General features: G+C 47.4%; 1 protein-coding gene across 1 annotated transcript; it reads left to right on the top strand.

The window, feature by feature from the left end:
* Positions 1-1,703: 1,703 nt before the first annotated feature.
* UCP2 (uncoupling protein 2) lies at positions 1,704-12,076 on the top strand. Its single transcript, XM_027848193.1, has 8 exons — positions 1,704-1,860; positions 3,095-3,251; positions 8,054-8,279; positions 9,404-9,617; positions 10,040-10,234; positions 10,357-10,458; positions 11,263-11,443; positions 11,749-12,076. The coding sequence occupies exons 3-8, from the start codon at positions 8,154-8,156 to the stop codon at positions 11,861-11,863; spliced, it is 933 nt and encodes a 310-aa protein (XP_027703994.1). The 5' UTR covers positions 1,704-1,860; positions 3,095-3,251; positions 8,054-8,153; the 3' UTR covers positions 11,864-12,076.
* Positions 12,077-12,450: the final 374 nt, after the last annotated feature.

A 12,450-nucleotide genomic window follows, 5' to 3' on the forward strand; every position in this document is an offset into this window, starting at 1 on the left:
AACAATTCTCTTTCTTTTGGCTAGACAGGCATCCATCTTAGTGAGGAAAGATATGAAAGGAGTGAAAGAAATGGGAAAACAAAGATACATTATGTGCAGAGAGAAGTGAAAGCAAAGAATGGTACATAGCAGAGACATAAGAAATGGGGCAAAGTACATGAAAAGAGAAATAAAGAAAATTGGATTGGACAGGAAGAGAGAGACAACATGGAGAGAAGTTCATGGAGTAAGGAAAACTTAAGATGAGATCGTATAGATAAGCACAGATATGGGGAGAAGTAGGAGAGAAATGGAGACAAAAAACAGACAGAGAAATAGATATAGAAAGACGTGGGGGGGGGAAGTATTGTTGTTCAGTTGTGTCTGACTTCTTGGCAGAGATATTGAGTGGTCTGCCATTTCCTTCTCCAGCTCATTTTACAGATAAGGAAACTGAGGCAAACAGGGTTAAGTGACTTGCCCAGAGTCACTCAGCTAGTATGTGTCTGAGGTCAGATTTGAACTCAGGATGATGAATCTTCCTGACTCCAGGTCTGGGGGCTCCATCCATCACTCTGTCACCTAGCTGCCCACAAACAAAGCGACATTAAAACAAAGCTCAAGGGCTTAAACAGACCTGGTTTCTCCGGTCCATAGGATCATTTAGGTTTAGAGAAGGAAGACTTTAGAAGTCATCTAGAGATCTCCATGGAAGATACCTCTGCTTGTCTCATCTTACAGAGGGGGAAACTGAGTCCCTGAGAGGTTAAAGGGCTTGCCCACAGTCACCCAGGCACTAAGATGGGGCAGCGCTGCCCACGGCATTCTTTCCACCTCGCCCCACCACAGGCCCATTCCTTATGCTCCCCGGGCCTCGAGTCCTCCTGCTGTGAGGGGCCGTGGCCATGACCATCTCCAAGAGCCCAACCACCCCGGAAAACCTAAGATGCCTGGTAAACGGGACGGCTGCCTCAGCAGTCCCCCGTGGGAAGACGGAGGAAGCGGCCATGGGCCGCCCGCTTTAGTCCCGGCCTGCCTGGCCTCCCTCAGGCCCGCTGGGACGTGCGCGCAGTGGCCCACAGCCGAGCTTGCCGGTCCGTTAGGCGCCGGCGGTTAGAGAGACACCTGCCGTTACTTCCCGCGCGCGCCAGAGAGCCAGGGAAATAAATCTTCGCCGCGCTCTTTCATTGGTTCTTCTCCCACTCTTCCCTCCTCCCGCCGCCAGCAGGTGCCAAGATTCCAACCAATCACTAGTGGGCTGAGGCGAGCCGGCTCCACGTGCAGCGCTGGAGTCCAACTTCCCGGGCCTGGAGATTTAGGGGAATCACGTGTTAAGTAGGGGGTTAGGCTGTGGCGGGGTGGGAAGTTAACCCCGCAGTTCCCAAAAAGAAGCTAGAGTGCCCCGCCCTGCGGAAATGAAAAGGATAAAGGGCGGGGGAATCCACTAAACAGAAAGAAGAAAGAGAGGGCGTCTTAGGGGGGACCTCTAGAGCGAGGGCCGAGGAAACTTCCCGATGGAGACGGAAGGTTGTGCGGAATCGCGGGACTCTTCGCACGGTTATGCGGGAGGAGGGAGATTGCGCGACCTAGGCCCCTCCCCCGCCCCTTGCCCCCTCTGCCCCCTAGCCCACAAGCCCACACCTCGAGGCATCATCCCCGCCCCATGGGAGTCTGGGCCCCGCCCACTTCCCGCGCGCCGATATAAATTCGCTGCCGGGGGGTTGTCGCTTTTTCAGTGCGCTCTCAACCTCCTCAGAGACTTAGAGCTTTTGGCCACCCAGCTGAGAGACCGCTAGGCAGCCCCTCTAGCCCATCGGACGCCGGACCCTGCTGCAGGCTCGTGCCTCCCGCCGCCTCCTCGTGTTTTCCTCTACGGTCCCGGTGAGAGCCCCATTACCGAATATAGAGCCAGTCTAATATCTGTGCTTTGCTTCCCGCTCCCTCCCCGGGGCAGAGCAGGGTCCGCTGGGGACAGTGAGTGAGTCCGGACCGAAGCTTCCGCCCCGCTCCACGTCCGTGCCTGGGTCCCCTCCACCCCACGGCTGTAGTTATACCTTCTCCCCACCCAAAGGACCATCTCCCTGTGTTTCTGACTCAGCGGGGTGTCAGGACCGATGTCGGAGAACTCCCCCACCCCCCGGCTTCCGGGGGCAAGCCTGTGCTTCCCCGTCCCCTCTCTCCCCCTTTGGGTCTTCCCTGGGCTGGCCCCCCGAAGTCCTTGGCCCCAGCTCCCCTGAGAACGACTGTCTTTCCTGGCGCTGTCTCCCAGAAGTTCACCCTGCCCTCCCCCGAGGAAGCGGCGGCTTTAAAGCTTTCCAGATGCCTGACCTGGGTTACCAGGTCATCTGCCGGCCGCCCCTTGCCCGAACCGTCCCTGGCGAGTGGTCTGCGGGAGCGATGGGAGGGAGGGACTTCGGCCTCTCGCTTGCACCCGCCGACTTTTCCCCGCACAGCCGTTTCCACTCGACTTTGAATGTCGTTAGGACCGGAAGGCACAGTGGCCGTCTGTTGTTTGCTGACCCATCCCCGCCTCCAGCTGCCCCAACTACAAAGCCTTGAGCCGTGCAGAATGTTACCAGGAAAGGGGGACCCCGAGTCGACTCCCAGGTTCCCTCTTTTCTACTGACGCCATTTCTTGTGCCTCTGCCATGGTTTGGCACCGGCAAGGCATTGTGAGCTGTCCTCCTTCCCCTACGGGGACACCGGGCAAAAAAGAAGGGAAAATGGTGCCCCAGGCTGCTCTGAAGCCCTATGGGGAAGAGGGGCAAGAGGTGAATGAAATGTAGGTGGTGTCGGGTTTGTCTTGTCTAAGACCTTCAGGGTTCAGGGTGGTGCCTAATTGACTCCTGCATAAGGCCCAGGATTGTGAGCGTTTACCTCTTTCCGCAACTCGCCTTCTCCACTCCCCCCCACCCAGAAAAAGTATACCAGGAAGTTCTCAAAATAAAATTTTTACCCGCCTAACCAACGTTTGATAGGATTCGACTTGGGCTACAGTTAACTTGTAATTTACTTTCATTAATTCATGCCAATAAGGTACAAGGTGGTTTGTAAAATGTACACGGAATTTCTGGCTTCCTAAAAACTCATACCTAGTTTTTTCTTCCTTCTGCAGGGCACATAGTATGATCATTAGGTGTTCAGTTTCCCAACAACTTTCTATGGAAAATCAAGAGAAGTGGGCCATGGTTGCCGTGAGCAACTTTGAAGAGCGGGACACCTTTAGAGAAGCCTGATCAAGGTGCCGTCATCGTGAGACCCTCCAAATCAGGGTAAGGGTCCTCTAGGGTAGGTTTAGCATTGGTGCTTCAAATTATTGGCAGTCTTAAGTGGAAGAGACCTTTGTGAAGCTGGATGAGTGTGAAAATGTTATGGGAATTCATTGGAATCAACGCAAAATTCTGCCTCTAAGAGGTTTAAAAAAAAATAAATTGCTCACCGACAGAATAGGGTTAGGGCTTGTAATATCCTGAGTTAGTCTGTCCCGAAGCAGGGGCCCTGCTCTCTCTTTAAGAGCAACTTTATACCAGTTTTTCACTTCACTCTATTTGTCCTGCCAGGACAGTGTAAGGGTTTGGTTCCTGCCCAAGAGCCAATTCATTTATAGTTGCTGCCAGGCCACCAGTCAGAAAACATTCTAGGAAGAGGATGGAGGCGGTTTCTAATTCACCTACTTGGATTTAAGACATTTATGGTGCTGCTATCATTTGTTGAGCCTTGTGGGTATAGAAGTATAATGTTTTGTTGGCAGTTTCCTAAGGAAGGTTTTGTAGATGGGGAAATTGAAGTTGAAAGGTTGTGACTTCTTTTCAAATCTCACAGCTAGTGGGTTTTTCAGCACAGAGATTAGTTTTGACTACACTCTCCAGTGTAAAGATCAATACCTCTTTCCCCTCTCACAAAGAAAACAGGAAGGGGCAATGAAAGAGTATAAGGAGTAAAGTGCTTCTTGTAAAACCATTCTTTCTACTTGTTCCCTTATCTGAGTAGAGTACAACTGGGAAGGCAAGCCAAAGTACTCCCAAGGGCAGTTGAATTGTACAGGCAGTTCACAGAAGGGAGAGATTATTGGGGACTAGGATGGAGACTGATTGGTCTGGAGCGACCTTAAAGGTTTTATGTAATGAGTAGATGTATTTGTCTTATTTGGATTGTGAGTTGAGGGAAACTTTTGTATGTCGCCTGCTACCTAATTTAACATGATTTGCATATAGTAGATATTGAATAAAATGTGTGTTGAATTTTAGTGTAGTAGATCACTAGCTAGACTTTGAGAATATCAAGATAAAACTGACCAAGCTTTCTTGCTTTTCCCCTTCATCCTTTCTGACAAGACTTCTTAATAAAAAAGAGTAGAATATGAGTGTGCTGCCAGACTTTGTGACTAGGGAAAGGTCACTTAGTTCTTTGAGGCCTTATTTGCATTCTCCATATTCATTAATTCAGTAAATATTTAGTGCCTAATAAATTAAAGTTGAAGAGTTAGGAAGGAGGCAACATCATTAGGTGGAAGGGTGTCAAGTGACCTAGGTTTTAGTTCTAGCTCTTCCACAAATCAGCTGTGTAACTGCAGTCATTTAGCTTTCATTAAGCACTGGGGAAACGACAAAAACCAGCCTCTGCCTCATGGAGCTCACAAAATTCGAACAACTGTGTACTAGGACTAAAAGAAGGCTTTCCCAGTGTTCTTTTAATCTTAGTATTTTTTTCTCTGAGACTGCCAAGAAAAACATTTTATATTTGCTCCTTGAGGCAGTGGGAAACTATTGGGGTTTGAGTAGGAGGGGAGATATGATCTGACCTGCAAATAGGTCAGTGTCACTGGATGGCAGAGTATGTGGAGGGGAGTGGGAAATAAGGTGAGAACTGAAAAGATAGGAAGGTTACAAAGCCAAACATGGGGGCAGCTAGGTGGCTCAGTGGATAGAGCACCAGCCCTGAGAGGATCTGAGTTCAAATCTGGGCTCAGACCATACCCGGCTGTGTGACCGTGGGCAAGTCACTTAACCTCAATTGCAAAAAAAAAAGCCAAACATGATTTTATATTTAATTTTGGAGGTAATAGGGAACCACTGGAGTTTATTATGGGGGAGGCGGGGTTGATGTAAACCTGTGTTCTTAGGAAGATCAGTTTAATAGCTGAGTGGTAGATGGATTGAAATAGGAGAAACTTGAGGCAGGGAGACCCACCAGCCCACTATTGCAATCCTCAGTAGCTGGGAGGTGATGAGGGGACTGGACCAGGGTGGTAGCAGTATCAGAGGAGAGAAGTATGAGAGGGTGAGAAGACAGAAAAGACAGACTTGCCAGCTGATTGGATGGGGGGGTGGGCAGTGAGTGGAAGAAAACACCCAGGTTGGGAGCTTGGATACTAAAAAGATAGTGGTACCATAACGTTACAGTAATAGGAAAGTTAGAAAAGGAAGGGGGGAGTTTTTTGTGGGGAAAAATAATGAATTTAGTTGAGTTTAAGATATTTACAGGCCATCTAGTTTGAGATATCTAGTAGATTGTTGGAGGTATAAGACTAGAGGTCAGGAGAAAGGATGAGGCTGGACAAGATTTGACAGTCATATGTATAGAGATGAGAATTGAAACCATATCAGCTGATGCAATCACCTGGTGAAATGGTACAGGGGAAGTCAGGAGAAGAGGGCCTAAAACAGACAGAGCAAAGCATGCAAAGAACCTTAGGCAAATGTCTTTTTATTAGACCAGATAAAGGTACCTGGACAAGATGATCTTTAAACTAGCCCTAATGGCATTTTCTTTTATAAACGCCTTTCTAGCTCTAAAGTTTTTTGATTCTTAGTTCCTTACAGCAATTGAGAACAACCCCTTCCCTTAGCCCCAAAAGACCAAACTATGTAGCTTCAGAAGGTGATGTGGAAAAGACAAAATTGATTTTGTAGCATATACAGGAGTTGGCTTAATTTGTTAGTTGACCTCTTTTTCCTTCGGCTTCTTGACCTTGTACAAAATGGGAGTTTAAAAAAAAAGTTTATTCCCCTCCCACTTTCTGGGGGTGGGGAGATATGGAAAATATCTAATATCGGGCTAGTGCTGAGAGAAGTACTAGAAAGGAACTGGCATGAGTTCAACTTGACCCCACCCCCAGCAGAGCAGAGGAGACTGGGGCAAGTTGTTTTGCTAGGACTGTTTGTAAATGACTGAGCCTGACCACATCCTAGTAACAGTGCCCGCTTTTTCTTCCTTCCCCACACAGCAACAGCAGCCACAATCTCCTCTCTTCTGTGGTTTTCTGACTACCTTTTGTTAATCAGGCAGAAAAAGGCAGACTTTGGGAGTTGGAGAGGGGCCCGGTACTTCTGTATTGTATGTTTATGTGGGCTGGAGAGAATGGGCAAGAGGGAAATCTATCCTCCAGTTTTGGAAGCCAAGTTCTAGAAGGTTTGAATACAGTAGAATAGGCCTCTCTCTCTCTTTTTTTTTTCTTACAATAGAATAGGCACCTCTTTTGCTAGATGCTAAGATAAAAAGTATAAAGATACACTCTCTGCCCTCATACAGAACATAGTGTAGTAGGACAAAACACCAATATGGAATGATGCACAATAGATTCACATTAGAGAAGAACAGCAAACGCCATTACCATATGAGATGGAGGAGAGCACAGGTCATGGAAGGATTCCCAGGAGTAAGCATGGGTGTGTAGGAAGAAGGGGACAATAGCAGTTATATTCAGGAATATCATGAGTAAGGCATATTTGAGGCTACAAAGGGTAGCCCAGTTTGGTTGGATCATGGAAAGGAGTAATATGAGAAGATGGGAATGATCAAGTGGGTGGCACGCTAGGTTGTGGAAGTATTTAAAATCCCAGCAATGACAGTTGGGACTTCATAGGCAAGTGAGCCCCTCAAGGTTTTGGAGCCATTGGAATGTTATAACTAGTCACATCTGAAAGTGATATATTCATGTTTTAGGCTTCCTCACCAGAATGTACCTTTTTTTTCTACTTGAAGTATAAATGAGGGTTACAACAATAGTAATTAATTTCTGTAGTGTTTTATACAAGTGCTTTCCTTTGCAGCTTGTTTGTTTAATAGCGTTAGCTCCATTTTACAGGAGGGAAAACTTAGGTTCAGACAAAATAATTACTCAAGGTTGTCCCCAGCTAAACCTCAAAATTCTACGTGTAGTGATTTTTTACTTTGTACCACATTACATTGGGAGAAAACGGTGAAGCTTTTGACTTACAGTTTCACCATCTCTTATTTCCTGACTGTATTAGACCCTCCACTGGAGAGAGTATGAAAGATACTCAGTTTGGAATCAAAGCAACCCTAGTCTGAATCTCAGTTCTGCCATTTAAGCCGTGTGACCTTAGGCAAATCACTTGCCACCTTGTCTGCCTCACAAGATTGTTTAGGAAAGTTCCATAAACTGTAAAGTGAAATATGAGATTAATTTAGAGAGAAGGAAGCTCACTGGTCATACCTTGGCTCAGGTCATACGCTGTACTTGTTACTAAGACCTAACCTAGAGCTTGTGATTCCCAAATTTCCAATGTATTGCTTGGCTTTGGATGTTCCATGCTAGTGCCAGAGGTTAAGTTCATTTTGGGGCTCTTGTTTCTCCAGGTAGAACTATATGTGAGTGAATAGGGAGCTTGGCATGAGCTGTCAATTCCGACTGTAAAGAGTGAATGTGATCATATCTGTTTAGCACAACTAAACATTTTCTTGGATATCGGATACCTTGGACTCGAACCTCCCAAGGTCCTCAGCCACCTCTTCCCAAGCCCTCTAGGAAGAAATCAAATTCACTTTTTGTCCAGTAGTATATCTTGAAAGTGACTACTTGTGAGGGTTTGCTAATTATTATAGCCTAGAGCAGTATAGGGAGCAGCAGTATATTCTAGGCTATATTAGCAAATACAGCCTGGCCTATGTTAATTGGTGTCTTGGACACCAGTTCCCATTGAAAGGGACGTGTGAGATCTGTGAAGATGGGAGATTAGTGGATTGAGGAACTGGTAAAGTGAGCAAGGAAAACCTCAGGACCTTGCATAAGTTGATGACAATGATACCTTTTTTTTGACTCCTTACCCAGACTCCGGCAGAGTTCCTCTATCTCGTCTTGCTCAATCAGTGGAGGCCATCTTTCCAGTTCTCCTTTGCCTCCTGGGAAGTAGCAGAAAGCCGGCATCATCATGGTTGGATTTAAGCCTACAGACGTGCCCCCAACAGCCACCGTAAAGTTCCTTGGGGCTGGCACTGCTGCCTGCATTGCTGACCTCATCACCTTCCCCCTGGACACAGCCAAAGTCCGGCTACAGGTCAGATGCCCTTGGGAATTCAGCTCTCTGTACAGCTGCTTTGCTTGAACTCTGGGACTGGATTTTGTATTTTTTTTTCCCCATTTCTTAGAACATCGAGGCTGTGAGGCTCCAGGGAGGTCATGTCTGTAGTTTTCCTTAATATTCTATGTCCTGTGCTTTGTATTTTGCTCCCCCCAGTGCTGAATAGCCTCAGCATGTCTGAGATTTGTTGTCTTCACTGAGTGTGATTTGATACTCATTTAAGGGGAAAGTCAGTGACTGGGGTTTACCTTCTAGCTTCTCTATCTGCCCAAGATCAAATGGCTAGTAGTAAACTGAGGAGGCTTTCTGAGCCTCAGTTTCCTTTAAAATAGAAATAATAACACTCCCTACCTCATTAGGTTGTTATATTTATGTGAGGGAGTTTTTTGATCCCCACATCCACATGGGCTAGAGGTGTAGGTCCTTCTGTTCCTACTTTAGAGATGGAGAAACCGGAGCCCAAGACAACCAATGACTTGCTCAAGGTCCTATAGGGAGTTAGTTATAGGTCTAGAATTAAACCTTAAATCTTTTCCTAGCCCCACATTCTTTCTAGTAGACTGTTACCCTCAAAAGAGAGACGGTCTGACATTTTATGTCCTAGGGGAAGAACAGATGATGAGTAGCAACCTCTTCCGGGACAGTCTTCCATGCTTTCCTTAGCCTTACTCTGTTCCCTACCTTGCCTCAGTCAGGACTCTGGGAATCTCTATTTCAGGCTGCAGATTTTTTTTATAATTTGGAATGCTGCCGCTCCTCTTTTGTTTGTGTGCCCATGTATAAAATAGGGGCAGTAGTTTTTGGTCCTGCCTTCCAGCCTGGTTTTGGTGGGAGAATGGAAGAGAATTGGGCATTGGGAGTATTAGTGCTTTGAGACTAGATGTCTGATTAGTCTTACCCTGCTCTATTACCAAAAAAGGTTAGTGGCAGAAGGTATGTGGCATAATAATAGATCTCATAGCACTTGGCAGGCTACTTCCCCCATAGGCTTTCTAGCTACCCTATCTGTAAGTTGATGCTTTTGAACTAAGCCCATTAGGTCCTTTCCGTTGCCATTTGACCTCCAGCTTCCTACAACTCTCTTCTTCCCTCTCACCCAGATTCAGGGAGAGAGCCAGGGAGCCATCAGGGCTTCCTCTGCCACTGCCCAGTATCGGGGTGTCATGGGCACCATTCTGACCATGGTGAAGACTGAGGGCCCTGGCAGCCTCTACAATGGGCTGGTGGCTGGGCTGCAGCGCCAGATGAGTTTTGCCTCTGTCCGAATTGGCCTCTATGACTCTGTCAAGCAATTCTACACCAAGGGATCAGAGCGTGAGTATCCCTAAATCATGGTACTGAGTGGGCAGGAGCCGAAGCCTGGGTTAGAGGATGGTTGAGGTAAACTTTGAAGGCTGAGTTAGGTATGCAAAGACCAGAAGGAACCATTATTCTCACTTCAATCCTTGTCTCAGAATAATCCTACTTTTTTTTGTTTTGGGTTTTGTTTTTAGCCTAAGTAACAATTCTATTTCTAAAGCACTTTAAGCCTTCTAAGCTGTTTGAGTACACCTGTGAGGCATCCTTGAGTAGGAAAGGTTAAATGAGTTCCCTGTAGTTATCCAGTAGATGTCCTAGCCAGGATATTTAGGAGTCTAGTGTTTCAGGTCCATAGTGCAGGGAAGGGAGAAGGGGCTGTCATCTCTGAATCTAAATGACCTCGGGCAATCTCAACTTTTACCTGGTTTTCCCAATAGATGCAGGCATTGGGAGCCGCCTCCTGGCAGGCTGCACTACAGGGGCCCTGGCAGTGGGCATAGCCCAACCCACAGATGTGGTGAAGGTACGTTTCCAGGCCCAGGCTCGTGCAGGTGGCAGCCGGAGATACCAGGGTACAGTGGATGCCTATAAGACTATTGCCCGAGAGGAGGGGCTTCGGGGCCTATGGAAAGGTAAGCATAGCAGTCCTACTCTTCCCCTTCCTACCTACCCTCCCACTTCCTTCCCCGCCCCGCCCCCCCCCCCCGCCCCCCCTCCTCTCCCCCCCGTCAATGCAATTCCTCCTCTTGTCCAGGAACTTCACCCAATGTTGCCCGCAATGCTATTGTCAACTGTGCTGAGCTGGTGACCTATGATCTCATCAAAGATGCCCTCCTGAAGGCCCACCTCATGACTGGTAGGTGACAATATTGGGAGTAGGGGGGAGAGGAATATCCTCTTTGCAGCTCTAAAATGGGTGCCTGATTTCATAGCATCATCTTTCTGGGCTTTTAAGGAGATTGGAGCTCTAGCCTTGGTTCTGGAGCTAACTAACCTTATGAGGCACCTCCCTTCTGAATCTCCTAGTAAAAGGGAGATAATGTGGCCTTGCAGGTGTGAATACCTGGATATCTACCTATGCATTTTAGATACACCTGGATACAGATGGCTGTAAGTGCCCAATGTGTTCAGGGCCTTGGGGGGGAGGGATACCAGGTTTAAATAACTTCTGCCTTCACAGCTCCATGAAGTTGGGAAATATTGGTAAATGTTTTTATCTTTTTAAACATTATATGGCACTTTGGACAGAAGCACCTTGAATAGTGACAGACCTTGTGGCATAGGCAGTACAGGTGTGTTAATCTCATTTTATAGATGATGAAATTTAGGAATAACTCCCAGCTAAGACCAGACACTTATCTTCAGAGTAAGTTCCCATCTGTTGTTAGACCTGTGGAGGTCCGGCAAGAAATGGCCCCACCTGACAGGTGTAAATTGAGACCCCCAAATGGGGAAGAAAATACCTCCCCAAGGTCATGTAGCATAGTCTGAACTAAGCTGTCAGGTTCTTGTCTCCCAGGCTGCTGTCCATCCATTAAACTGTGAGGCAGGTAAGTGACTTTGTCCCCAGATGTCTTTGGAGCTTGTTGAATGATCTTGAGGAAGTGGTATTGGAATGGAGCTGCTCTTAACAGCAGTTTCCTCCTTTCTCCTCCCCAAGATGACCTTCCATGCCACTTCACGTCAGCCTTTGGGGCTGGCTTCTGCACCACCATCATTGCTTCCCCTGTGGACGTGGTCAAGACGAGATACATGAACTCTGCCGCAGGCCAGTATGCTAGTGCTGGCCACTGCGCCCTCACTATGCTTCGGAAGGAGGGACCCCAAGCCTTCTACAAAGGGTTAGTAACTTCTCCAGCCTCAATGGCTCTTGACCTAGACCTCGATAGCCTTCATAACCCAGGACCATTCCTCTGATCACTGTGGGATTTGGATGGAGGGGAAGAGAATTCTCTCAGCTCTTCAGACTGACTAATCCTAAATCTTCCAAAGCTTTTAGGGGCTTCTAGAATCTTAGCTCACTCTGGGCCGGGAGAACTGTCTTGAGGGAATGGGAACAGGTCACTTGGACTCTTCCTCATTTCCCCTTTAGTCCCCAGGTCCTGGGCTCAATCTCAGTGGGCTGTTGTGTGTGTTTTCTCTTCAGGTTCATGCCTTCCTTCCTCCGCTTGGGCTCCTGGAATGTAGTGATGTTTGTCACCTACGAGCAACTGAAACGGGCTCTGATGGCCGCTCGCAGTTCCCGGGAAGCTCCTTTCTGAGCCCTCTCCTGCTCACTTTCTGCCTGATGCCTGTCCGCTTTGAGTCTGACCCTATCCTGCCTCTCCTCCCCTGCCTTAGCATTGAAGGATTCCCCTACACTCCTGCTTAGAGTTAGCCCCATTTAAACCTTCTCCAGCCTGCTTCTCCTGCCATTGCATCCTCACTTCGTTCTTAAGCTCCTCACTTCTAATAAAGCCAAACCAGAACCCAGACTGTGCAAGCTGTCTTAACTTCAAAAAAGGCAGGTGTCTAGAGGCAGTTAAGTGGTGCAGTGCATGGAGCTCTGGCCTTGGGGAGTCACGAGGACCTGAGGTCAAATCCAGCCTCAGACATTTGACACTAGCTGTGTGACCCTGGGCATGTCACTTAATCCTGATGCCTCACCAAAAAAAAGGGCAGGTTTAGCTAACCATGCTGTATATGGTCTAAAAAGAGGTTGGTATATACTCATTTGGGATTAACAAGCATTCATTAAGCACCTACTATGTGCTAACTTAAGTGCTGGGCTCTAAAGATAAAATTAAACCTTGTCCTCAGGGAGAAGCACACAAATCATTAAGGGTAGAAATTTTTTTTACTGGGGGAG

Source organism: Vombatus ursinus, unplaced genomic scaffold (genome assembly GCF_900497805.2).
Source record: "Vombatus ursinus unplaced genomic scaffold, bare-nosed wombat genome assembly UNPS02005659.1, whole genome shotgun sequence".
In the NCBI taxonomy this organism is placed as follows: domain Eukaryota; kingdom Metazoa; phylum Chordata; class Mammalia; order Diprotodontia; family Vombatidae; genus Vombatus; species Vombatus ursinus.